General features: G+C 40.0%; 1 protein-coding gene across 2 annotated transcripts in view; it reads left to right on the plus strand.

Annotated features, from left to right (window-relative positions):
- Positions 1 to 12616, plus strand: part of jhy (junctional cadherin complex regulator) — a 65560-nt gene that overhangs the window by 1362 nt on the left and 51582 nt on the right. For both annotated transcript variants that reach the window (XM_052046249.1, XM_052046250.1), the window contains exon 2: positions 3527 to 3872. In XM_052046249.1, coding sequence (XP_051902209.1) covers positions 3568 to 3872 — 305 coding nt within the window. In that variant the 5' untranslated portion in view covers positions 3527 to 3567. The remainder of the gene's footprint in view (positions 1 to 3526; positions 3873 to 12616) is intronic.

The raw sequence follows: 12616 nt of genomic DNA on the forward strand, positions 1-12616 counted from the left end.
TGAGTATTCTAACCATATTAAGTAAATGGAAAAAAAGTCACACCGATTTTTAATTTCTGAAATATTAATTAAATTAAATTTCCACCACAGCTCATTTATAATGAGAATCACTTAAATCAATGCATTACCAGAGTTGACTAACAATTAGTTGTTTGATATTGTCAAGAGAATGATGGAGGGTGCAGTATTTAAAAATTTTAGTGCTACTTTTCAATTAGAGGATCATGATTTGATGATTGAGAAACTGGATACAGATTTGGTCTTATGACACTGACATGGCTGAGAAGTTATTTAACTTGTAGATCAAAATCTGTACTTTTTTAAAGAAACATTTTCCTCTCCCAAATATGTACAGTGTGGCATTCCCCAAGGCAGCTGCCTGGGACCACTGCTCTTTTCCCTTTTCATTAATGGCATGCCTTATGCCTGTAAACGGTGCAGTACAACTCTCTCAGTAGATGACTCTACAGTGTCTTATGCTACAAAGAATGAATTAGAGTTAAGAACCATACTTCAATCTGACTACTCCAGAATTGGATAAATGAGAACAAGTTGGTTTTCACTCTGTTAAAAACAGAGTATGTTGTTTAAATCTAGACATCAGAAAACTGTCACGCACCTCTCGAGATTCAGAGTAGATCATTTAAAATTTTTTAAAGAAGTATTCGGCATAGTACACAACCTGCTGAATTGTATGCCCTTTGCATTATGTGAGAGGTACAGGTATTTTGCCAAACAAGTCATTCATGGTCAATTGACCCGTCACTAACCGAGGACTGAAGGTCTTCGCAGATCTGTGTTGTTCAGAGCTATAACTACAGTAAACATTACCATCCCCGGAATTCTATGAAAAGGAATTTCCTTCACCCGGAATAAAAACCTATGCATTAACATTTTGAGTACGATATTACATGTTATCGGAACATACGTAAGCGGAAATTCCACTAGCCGTAACCCGGAAGGAGACGTAATGCCGTGGGAGCTTAAATACACGCAACACCCATCCGATGCGATAGAAAGACATGACGGAAGACACGTTTTCACTTTGCCTTTTTCTATCATCAGATCCAAAACGACGACGTGTAGGTGACTTTTTTTGCCGTGCATTTTACTGTAATTGTGAATGATTTCAACTTTATTCACTTACGTCCCGTAGATCGTGGTACTATCTTAAAAAACACGACGAAAGTACCGTAAATGTTCTCTAGTACGGACTCGTGTTTGCGTTGTCCAATCTGTCCTGAGAACAGAAATTCTTCATTTGGGAAATGAGCATGGTACCTGTCCTTTATGAACCTGCAAGTATGTTGACAAAATGCACGTGTAACAACACAATCAATAAAATGCAAAAATATACCGTCCAGAAACTGTTTATATAACAAAAACTGCAATACAGGTGTTCAGTATCCCAAAAAAATCACAATAGTACAATACATACAGTACTGTATTTTAATGTTAATTTTTTTCTGTCTTGGGGAAAAAATGTGTCTATTTTGGATCGTTTTGTTGGATGTTTTCTTTGGTTTATTACAACGTTTGCCTACGAGTCATACAGTTTTCTTGCTAGTTGTAAGTAACTGTCCCGTTGATCACCGATATCTGGTGATTCTTGTGCATACTGAAGTATTTTCTTTTGCCATTTGCATTGCTTCCTTGCTGATGGTGGCTTGTCATCAGGAGTTGAACCGGGCAGATCATCTTCTTCCTCAGATTGGTGGTTTGCTCTAGAAAATCTGTGATTTCTGTTGCTGTGTAATCCCTCTTGAAAGGCGCTTATAAATAAAATGTATTATTATTATTATTATTATATGTAACAATCTGCCACCTGCTGTTACTGAAGCTTCTGCAAAAGACAATTTGAAGAAACTGTTAATAATAACTATGCCAGGAATCTCCAAGTCCAGTTCTCAGGATCCCTTATCCAGCCTATTTTAGATTAGGTTCCCAAGCTCCAACACACCTGTCTTATGCTCTCTGAGCATTATCATATTTAATTTTTATGGAAATATGTACAGTATGTACAACAAGGTATAATTTTGTGTGCATCAGATGATCCTTTTTTAACCCAGGAGAACCCAAGAACCTTTTTTTTCTTTGGAAAATGATGAATTATACATTAAAGGACTGCTATATGTTCAGTGAACACCAAAATATGTTTTTTCAAATATTCAATGCTTTAATCCTAATTTAGGAGTAGGGCCAAATCTGACCCTTTGGCATTTAAGGGCAGCATTTGAGTAGCAGAATTTATAGGGGCCAAATTTGACCCCGTGGGTTCTCCAGGGTTAAACACCTGTTAGGAGCATTTCCACATGCCTATGGGACGTGGACTTGTAGGGTCGATCACAATCAATACATTGATCAGAATGATTGTATTTCTTTTTGGTATTTTATGCGCCACTCGCGGGCCAACGCTCAATTTGCACCATCTCCTAAGCATTCTGTTTTGAGCACGGTATTTTGATTAAATTTCTTGTCATGGGTTCATGAAAAAGTGAATGCGAACACATGCTCTTTTCACCATAGTCTGTAGATGCATTGCTTGCACGTACGGCACTGGCGATAATTTACGGTTTTACAACGTCAGTTCATTTCACAATCAAAGTGTGACATCTCTCTCTCTCTTTCTCTCTCTCTCTATCTTTCTCTCTCAACAAATCCAACTCTTGACGGTCTCACTGAATTTAAACCCTTGGTTTTGTGCATTTTTTTATTTTAACAACACAACTGAATTTTTCCATGTTGGGTTATCATGCACACCTTTTAATTTTTTCTCCGTTGAGAATAAGAAATTCCACTGGTTCCTCCTCTGCCCAGGTTAAGAGTTTGGGTGTGATCCTTGACGGCAACCTATTATTTCAAGCTCATACAACAAGGATTGGCTCATAGACTTCCATATCAATTTACTTTGCCTGTCCCTCACTCCCCATTCTACTATGGTGATAATTCAAGACCTCATTATTTTCCCTAATGCTTACCTACTACAATTCCCTTCTTTTTGTTTTACTTCTTCCTTTCATAACTTTGCTGTTGTGAATCGGGAATTTCTCCATTGCGAGATTAATAATGGTTTTCTTATCTTATCTTATCTTATCTTATACTCCATACATTGTTCCAGAATTCAGCTGAATCATTGAAATTTTCCTCTTCAAAGTCAAACTCAAAATAGTCATAATGTCTTTCTCTGCATAATCTTGTTTTTACATTTATGCTTCTTCTTAATTTTTTTACCTGTGTCCCTTGTAAGGATGAGCGGATTGAATAATGGATGGATGGATGATTTTACTGTTTGATTACACAGTCTCCGTGTGTCTGAAAGACACCATCAATCCATTCATCCATTTTCTGATATGCTGCTCGCGGGTGCGCTGGACCCCATCCCAGCTGTCCACGGGTAGTAGGTGGGGGAAACCCTGAACTGGTTGCCAGCCAATCACAGAATAATAGAAACAATAGTATGATAATGATGGTGATGATTATTATCATTGTATTGTTCATTTTCTAACATGAATCTTTTTCTTTGTAGGGCTTGACAGCTCTCTTGGGGCAGACATTGGATCTGCAAGTATGGATAACAGAGTCACTTCTTGGCCTCCTAATCAGAGAACAGCCATTCTGACTAATCAGTGGGACTCTGTGGAGACAGACCCAGAGAGTTTGGCCCAGGAGAGAGTATGCAAACAGCAGCTAAGAATGCACATTGGTGATCATATCTTGCCTCAAGGAAAGCTGAATGACAGTTTAAAGGAAGGAAATTGGGAAGTGGCAGATGGAAACAATATTCCACATGAAGATGACATGGTTTCTGATAGCATTGAAGTAGCAGCACATTCACACAGAACGAGGGAACCTGGAAGAGATGCTATCAAAAGGTAATGCATTAGTGCTAAAGAAAAAGTGTTTTTCATAGACACATTACTTTTTAATTGCAATGAGTGAATTTATAACACTGTTCAGCACAAGGTCTCAATGACGCCGGGGCCCCTACTTTTGCGCAAGTCTGGCACAAAGTGGCGCATGGTAGAGTTTTCTTTCTTTCTTTCTGTTGGGAAATTTGCAGCCAAGTGCAGTAAGAAATGGCTGTTTGTGCCTTTGTGGGCGTGAACACAGACTTGCTTCCTAGCCATTGGAAGCAGCTCCTCTCATTCACTTTAAATTAATTGCAGGAGAAACGCACAGGCAACATGACTTAAGTCCGTGAAGAACTGAAGTGTGCAAAGTATTTTTATAAGAACCTGCAAGATCTCCACTTGCAGATGAAGTAAAGTTCCTGCGCCGAGAGCACATCACGTTTGATTATGCCATTGCTACACTCCTCTGTGATTCTCCACTGTCCAACTGTGCCCCATAGTCCCTGCTGGCTTACAACCATTTACAACCATCCACCGCCTTTCTCACATGGTTGTGAAGGCTTCCACTAGGCTGGTGGGGACCAAGTTCTTTTGCCTTGGCCTCAGGAGAGATGTCAGGATGTCCACTGTCTTTGGATGACATGCCAGTGCGCCAAAGTATAACGCCATACGAGAACCCTGTTGACACTGTTTCTGGTGCTGGACAGACGTTTTTAACCATGCCAATGTGGACCATGTGGGATCCCTGCCTCCTTGCTACGGCTTCATTCACCTCCTCACCATGGCAAACAGGACCACCAGGTGGCCAGATGTGGTCCCCCTGTCATTTACTACCTCAATTGATTTGGCCTGGGTGTTCATTGTGTCCTGGGTTGCCCGTGTCGACATGCAAGCTGACCTCACCTATGTATGACAGGGGCCCACAGTTCACTTCAGAACTATGGGTGATAGTTGCTGAGGGTAGAGATTTAGCGCACAATGGTATACCACACGCAAGTCAACAAGCTCTGGCAGCCATTTCATCGTTCTCTGAGGTTAAGGTTCACAGACAGCATCTGGATTGAGCGTCTGGGTCTCAGATCTGCTCACAAGGAGGACCAGCCACTGTGTGTCCCGGGCTTCTGGGGCGTCGCTTATCTTGTCCCCATTTCAACATTTTGCCATGGCCTCCCCAGTCCTATGTGCCCATGGACCTGCTATCAGTCAAGTATGTCTTTGTCCGCCACTACAGCCATTGGATCTTGCTTCAGCCCCACTACAAGGGGCCCTCTGGTGGTGTAAGCGAGGGCTAAGAGCTTTCTGGTGGATATTGGTGGTAAACCAGAGAAAATCATAGTATAGCCATGGTCATGAAAGAAAATGTGCAGAGCGTGGTAAAAACATCAATGATGTTTGATCAGAACACAATTCCGAAGGTTTCACATACGGTACTTTTGGTTGCTGTTGCTGTGTCAAATGCAGTCTTGCATTTAGTTACCGGTACTTAACTGATATTAAATGGAGCTTACTTTACAAATTACTCAGTTTTGAAAGTAACTAATAAAGTGACTAGTAGTCTAATTTATCAGTACTTTATTTATCCGTAGCATTCAGCAGCTGCAATTGTCGCCTCAGCATAAAAATGACAAGCGGCTTGTCCAATACTTTAATGGAAGTTAACAGCGTATTTATCTTCACCCCAAAAAGGCTATTCATTGTGGGAAACTGATAATTGGTCAATCGTCAGTTTTAGAATATGAGAAAATGGCTTATTACAATTTTACTAGTTCTTGTTTCTATTGTAGTCTGTCTCGGTTTTAGTAATTATATCTTGTGAAGTTAAGCGGTTTGGGTAATGGATGGATGGATAACTTTTATTGTTTTGCATTGTTTAATTTTTTATGCATTCCTTTTTTTACTAGGAAAAATTGTATTTGAAAATTGCAATTCAAATAACCACTCATTTGTGGTAGATTAAATTTAGTATTTGTCTTTTTTTTTGGTACAGTCAATTGCACTTACAGTATATAACTAGTATGTCTGTCACCTAATTCATTTTTTTGTGTGTAACACTTCACCCTTTAAAAAACGAACTTTAGCTGCTCATCGTCACACACCCGCGGCGTCATTCCAAACTTTAATAAAACCCGAGTGACTCATTCACCAAATATGGACAGCATATGGCTGCCTATTCAGAGCTTTCTTTTCCTCTCCTGTCTCTTCTCACAGCTTTGTGTACTGACAACACTGATTAACTCATTCACTCCCTGTCAGAGATTTTCACACGGACAGTTCAACAAAGGCTCGACGCAGGAACAGATCGACTTTCACTGCCGGCAAGAGGTGCAATTCTCCATGAAGCCACTCAGTGTGCGCTGTCACCCGACCTCCGCAACCTCTGCCGGCCTTTTTAATTGACTGTATATGCAAATTACAAGGAATATATCAGTAAAACACTCCCATCTTCATTTACATACCGCACCCCTGGGCGGCCCCATAGGGGCCCCTCAGTGGACCCCAAAGACAAAGTATTCCCTTGGTACCAGCACCAACATCCATAAACTAACAGAAACGTAGACATTTTAACAAGCGGTGTCTTCGTGAACTGATATGTCTGTAACCTGGCTCGTGACCCTTTCTCATGATGGAGCGTACGAGTTAAATCTTCATTTCCAAGTTGTCAGTTAACAGGCGCCAATGTGTCTCCGAATGAGGGTTACATCTTTCTCTCTGTGATGTAGTTAGGTACCATGCGCTCGGGTCCTTTGACCTCCCTGATTTTCTGTGCTTCCATTGTGCGCAAGTGTTCTGAACACAAGCATTTTGAGGTCAATCAAGCATGTAACAAAATGAAACTTTAAAACATGACAACATTGTATTTGTCAATCCTAACACTCCCAAAGACATATTTAAATGTTTTTTCAGATTTCACACATTCAATCCCATGTACTTAGGTTCTCTTTTTTCCTAGCTTTTTTTTCCAAGACTGAAAGTCTTTTTTTTTTAAACAAGTCTGAAAATGACTGGTACTGAATGCGTTCATATGTGGTAGTTTCCCCGTTTTTACTTTGAGAAAAAAATCTGGTGGTATAGGCCCATGTTTGCTTAACACAGTTCAATTGTGTTCAGTCACTCACAGAAGAAAGTAAATCCTAAAGGATTTTTTAAAACCCAGATGTAATGAGCCATTTGTATTTTTGCTGTGGGGTGTCCTATGTAGTATCAGATAGTACAGTATTACTGTAGTTTGATTAAAGCAGGGGTCGGCAACACGCGGCTCGTGAGCTCTTTAGCGCCCCTTTGTGTCTCCCTAGAACTTTTTCAAAAATGTTTGAAAATGTAAAAAGATGGGAGGGAAATATATTTTTTTGTTTTAATATTCTAATGCCCTTCAATGTGGTCAAGGGTGCACGCAGTCGCTGATGCAGTCTGTTCACTGTTTAATAAACAAAACGAGGCAGCAATTAAAACACATCCACAGGTGCTGCTGCCACAACTCAGCTCGTGCGCTCTACACTCAGACCGACTCCTCAACCTGGCTCGTCCCCTCTTTATGACGTCAACCCAGCCCTCAAATACACAAATAACAAGAAACAGATATGAAAGTATGGTTTCCGTCAGAGGACAAACATGACTCAAACGTTATTAACGTTTTCCGATGCTGGAAAAATGTGTCAGAATGAATATTAAATGTCAACATTTCGTCAACGAATATTTGCGTCATAACCTGGGACACACGTTTCTATTAGCAGGACGGGATGTCAGTCAGAAGGCTGTTGTTTAAAAAACAAAAACAAAAAACAGCTCCTTTCATGTACAATTCACCGAGGGGACTTGCTAAGAATGGGAATCTGGGCGGCCAAGAGAAGCAGTTTTAAACGGTACACGTGAGCTAGGATAGTTAGCACGCTGCCAAAGTGCGTTCTGTGCGTTGTTTATCTTAGCGGCCATTAAGACTTGCTCATTACGGCATGTGTGTGTAAGTGTGTGCGAATGTGCGCGTGTGAGGGAACGGGTCGATCGCGGGAGGTTGGTTGTTCGAAAAGTAGACCTTCCGTCAAAAAAGTTTGGACATCCCTCCTCTACAGGATGAACTGCAGGAGAAAAAAACTTTTAATCATGAATGCTCATTGTGTATTTGTAGCAAACCTAGTCATACTGATAGAAGGCTATGATAGCTCATCAGTGGCGGGCCGTGCATTTCAACCGTAGGCCTTCAGTGACGTCGCATACATTAACACAATATAGGCTCGTCAAGCAGCACTTAATTTCAGGAGCATTTAAAACCATCAAATATGCATTCGCAATTAAGAGCAGGAAACTAAATTTACAGATAGACTATTGTGAAAAATAAAAAGATGATTTAAAAATACTAAATAAAATGCCACCCAAATTACGCTGTGTGATCTTAAACAAGTCTGTCCAATAAATTGCGCAATGTCGCAGTTTCATACAAGACACCAATCACACAATAACAAAACAAACTATTCTTTGAAAAAACTTAACAGATCATTTGCATTTTGAGAATAGTCTATACAACAACAAATAACTGAAAATGTTGAGCAGCTGAGATTGAACGAACTTTAGTGCACCAAGGCGTACAATGCGCCATTATCAATTGCAGGTGAGCAGATTTATTTGATACATTTTTGTATCTGTGTCATTTTATTTCGTTACCATTAATTTAATACTAATGAAATAAAATGACAAGAAGAAATGTAAAATAAAATTCATTTACTCACCTATGTAGTGCCTGTTCACTGAGCTGCACATCTACTCGAGTGTCCCCAAACGTTTTTAAACGCACCGCAGCTTGTTAAGTGCCCAGCCGTGTTCTGATATTTCCTTGCTGCCTTGATAAAACAACTTAAATCGGTAAATCCAGTGTGGCTCCAAACACCAAATGGGTCAGTTGCAAGCAATAGGCATTCCCAGCAGTACAATTTTTCGTTTCTCAGAGGCTGTGAGCCACGGGTACTGTTCATAATTACTCGTCTGAAAATGAACAAACCCTTTTCCTTGCTGGGACAGGCTAGCTAGCGCAGGAGTTGGACGACCTCTTCGCACAATATCCAGCTTTTCTTGAAAATTGTGTGGAAAGTAATTCTGCAACCAGATCAACGTCTTCTCCTTTGGCCATTTTGGGTTAAAATGCAGTAATAGTTCTAGCAGGCGCTAATCCAATCACCGAACGCGCACGGCCAATCTCGACGTAAGCCCTTCTCGCTGGCCCTAGTACGCAGACGAGTCAGATCACGAGTCTGAGACTTGTGATCTGATTGACTATTGCAACCTGACTGTGCCCGTTCACTTACAGCGCACATGGGCCTGGTCTGTTTAATCTGAAGGCCCCAAGCAAGTTTGATTTACCTGGCAACACAAACTAGCTGAAATATGATTGGTTAAAAATTCTACCATAATAAATAAGTTATTTATTGACTCGACTAAGTGGAAATAATATGACGTAAAGAATACAGAGAATAATTTTGTTTACATAATTATGAAAATAAAATTCAATTATTTCCCCCAATAGATTAAATTTATGTTATTGTCAGAAGTAAATTTAATAAATGTACTTTTTGAGAATGTTTAGGCTAGCAGAGAAGGCCTTGCTAGCCCTGACGGACCGCCACTGTAGCTCATATAGATGTACACAGCATGTGTTGCCTTCATTAAAAGGCTTCTTTTATTTTTGCGGCTCCAGAAATATTTGTTTTTTGTTTATTTTGGTCCAATATGGCTCTTTCAACATTTTGGGTTGCCGAGCCCTGGATTAAAGCAACCTCATTAATACACACTTAACAGAATATGTTATTTTATCTTGAAATTAATAATATTAGCGTTTAAACCTGCCGTACTTAAATGAAACAAAATATATTTATTCAACCCCCCCCCAAGACTGAATAATAATAATAATAATAATACATTTTATTTGTGGGCGCCTTTCTAGAAACTCAAGGACACCTTACAACAAGCAGTTAAAATCACGAGTACAATGTTAAAAACTACATCAAAATGTGTATACGCATGTGTATATCTCTTCACTTGTGGAAAATGACAAAATAGTAACGCAGGGTGATTTGAATCAGTCACCGTAATCAATTTCCTGCTCTGTAGATAGGAACACGTTTGATCATTACCCCAAAAAACATCACTGGTTAATCGTGTAGCATGAGGCAAGGCTGCACTACACAATTGTCATGCTGTACCCTAGAGCCAAATTACCACTAGATGGCAGTAATGACGTTTGTGGCAGTGTTTAGAACATTTTGGTTAAATTATGAATATCTACTTGATTGATACTATATTGGGCCAACAATAGGTATATATTCATTTAATGCGTTGATGAAATGTTAATACTACTAACAATAGTCAAGATGGCGCCCGAGTACGCAGCCGTCCGCAAGTGCTCTCATGAGCCTTGCTTTTTTTGTTGTTTTTGTGTTTTGTTTTGTCACTTTGTGTTTGTTGTTACGTCGTGTGGACCTGATGTGGACTTTTTCCAGCATTTTTTGGCCACAACATTCATCAAGGAGGAGACTGTGCTTGGCGGTTGTGCGTTCTCGGCAACATGTATACCAGAACTATTTTGGACTGGGAGGAATGTCGGCGCCATTTGACGGTCGTTGCTGGACAGTCCCGGGGCGCTTGTGTCTTGCGCCTGTAATGGGCAGCATTTTTCATAGCCCTGCTTTGTTCAGCGGAGAGATCGGTGCTGTTGAACTGTCTGCGGCTGGAAGGATGTAAGTCTTGAGGAGCCGACGATGAGAAGAAAGGAGGGTTAGCGTGGAGCACCGATGCGGATTTGGAACTGGGAGTCGTGGCTTGGAGTTTGAAGCGGATTACGTGGGACAGGAGAAGTGAACTAATCTCTTTTCGTCAATGGACGCTATAGCTTCGTGTTTGCTTTCAAAACTTAGCTTGTAGCCGACGTGTGCACATTTTCAGCATGACGTCTCTGATCCTCTCTTTCATCTATAACTGCTTCAGACAACAAAATGTATGCAGAAAATTGGTGAAGATTGCACGACTGTCTGTGTCCTATGTGTTGTGTTGTGGTGTGTTATTTTGACTTCAAAATGGCGTCGCGAGAGTGGCTGCCTTTCCAGCAGCTCCTATATTTTGTTGTTCTACTTCTTCCTTTCATAATTTTGCTGCTATGAATTGGGAATTTCTCCATTGCGAGACTAATAAAGGTTTTCTTATCCTATATGACTGGAGGATCATGTTTCATGCAGGGGTGGTGAGATGTTTCTCTTTTTTCTGTAATCTGAAACTTTGTGTTTCATTAAGTCCTTCTGAGTCTTCGTTCTTGCACAACATTTGGACTAGTCTTCAACTTGCACCTCTGACAATGTTTGTGAAGTAAAAGATGAAATGAATGAATTACATTCACTTCAGATAACAGTCATTCATTTAATTAAGATAGCACTATTATTTGTAAAATAGTAATTTATTTTGTAGATAATTGTGCTAGAAACTTGAACACAACAGGAGAGCATCAATAACATTGAAACTATAAATACTGAAACATCACATGGATAATTTAAGATAAGATGTGATTCATCAGTCAACTGTTAAATGGTGTTTAATTGGAGCAAGGCCTAATTCAGGTCAAGGTGAATAAAAGCTTTCATTCGAGAGTTTAGTTTTGTTTTGGGTGAATCAAAAAAAGTGGTCAATCATGGGCCAATAACAAAGATTATTGTCACTGTACAGGAGTCTTCTCGTATGAGTGAAGTGTGGTAGTCGTCTTCGAGTGTATATGTAAAGCACAACAGGCTCTCTGTTTTTGGGCACTTCTTGACTCAAACTTTTCTCTCCTTCAAACACTGAAAGATGAGTAAAGTAAGTACAGGGAATTTACTCTTTGCTGTCAATCCTGTGGTAGATGTTCAAATGTGACTTAAGTATATTGTTACAGAGGAAAATGACCGTGGTACATTTACACAAAGGTTTCAATCTAATAGCGCTGAGGTAGAGGACACAGTCCTATTCCCATCATCATGTTCTTTTAGTCTTTTTTTTTTTAACCGACTCCTCAAAGCAGATAAGCCTTTTCACACAAAACCACTGCATACTTCACAAATGACAATGCCCGTTCCTCATTCAAGTGAACAAATCCTATCTAAGCAGCTCCATTCATCTCTGTGCACGATATTTTTCACCTATTTACTCAATATTGGAGCATAGTGTTTGAGTCCATGCAACTATTTTATTTCATTGTCACCGTTTTCCCTGCTTGCTTTTGTATCCGGGCCTCTGTACTCGTGGGCAAATTCTTTATTTTTCCATCACACCCAGCTGCATGTATTAATGCATTCTCTAACTAGTTTGAGTTCGACTCATTAGAGAGACATCTCTTATCTGTTCAGTTTCATTGAAAGGAACTGCTCCACACCATTGAACCCAACACACACATACACAAAATACACACGCGCACACACATGCTTCTCATGATGTCTGTAGAGAATTAGACTCTTTTATTCCACCCATAAGCACAAAGAGCTAAAGTGTATTTTAATAACATCTTTTTGTTGCCATTGAGGATTTAGTACCGCCATTATGTTGCCCGTTCATGATTTGAAAAATGGCCATTGTGAACGTTTCCCTTGATTGTACTGCTCAAATTCACTTTCATTTGTCAGTTTGAAGGTGAAATACAAAAGTGATAAATGTATGATTGCAATCCCCGTTAGCATGTCCTCTTAGCTGCCTGCGACGCATGTTTTTGGAATGTGGGAGGAAACCGGAGCACCCGGAGAAAACCCACGCAGGCCCGGGGA

The sequence above is a fragment of the Hippocampus zosterae genome, chromosome 16, assembly GCF_025434085.1.
Source record: "Hippocampus zosterae strain Florida chromosome 16, ASM2543408v3, whole genome shotgun sequence".
NCBI classification, from domain to species: domain Eukaryota; kingdom Metazoa; phylum Chordata; class Actinopteri; order Syngnathiformes; family Syngnathidae; genus Hippocampus; species Hippocampus zosterae.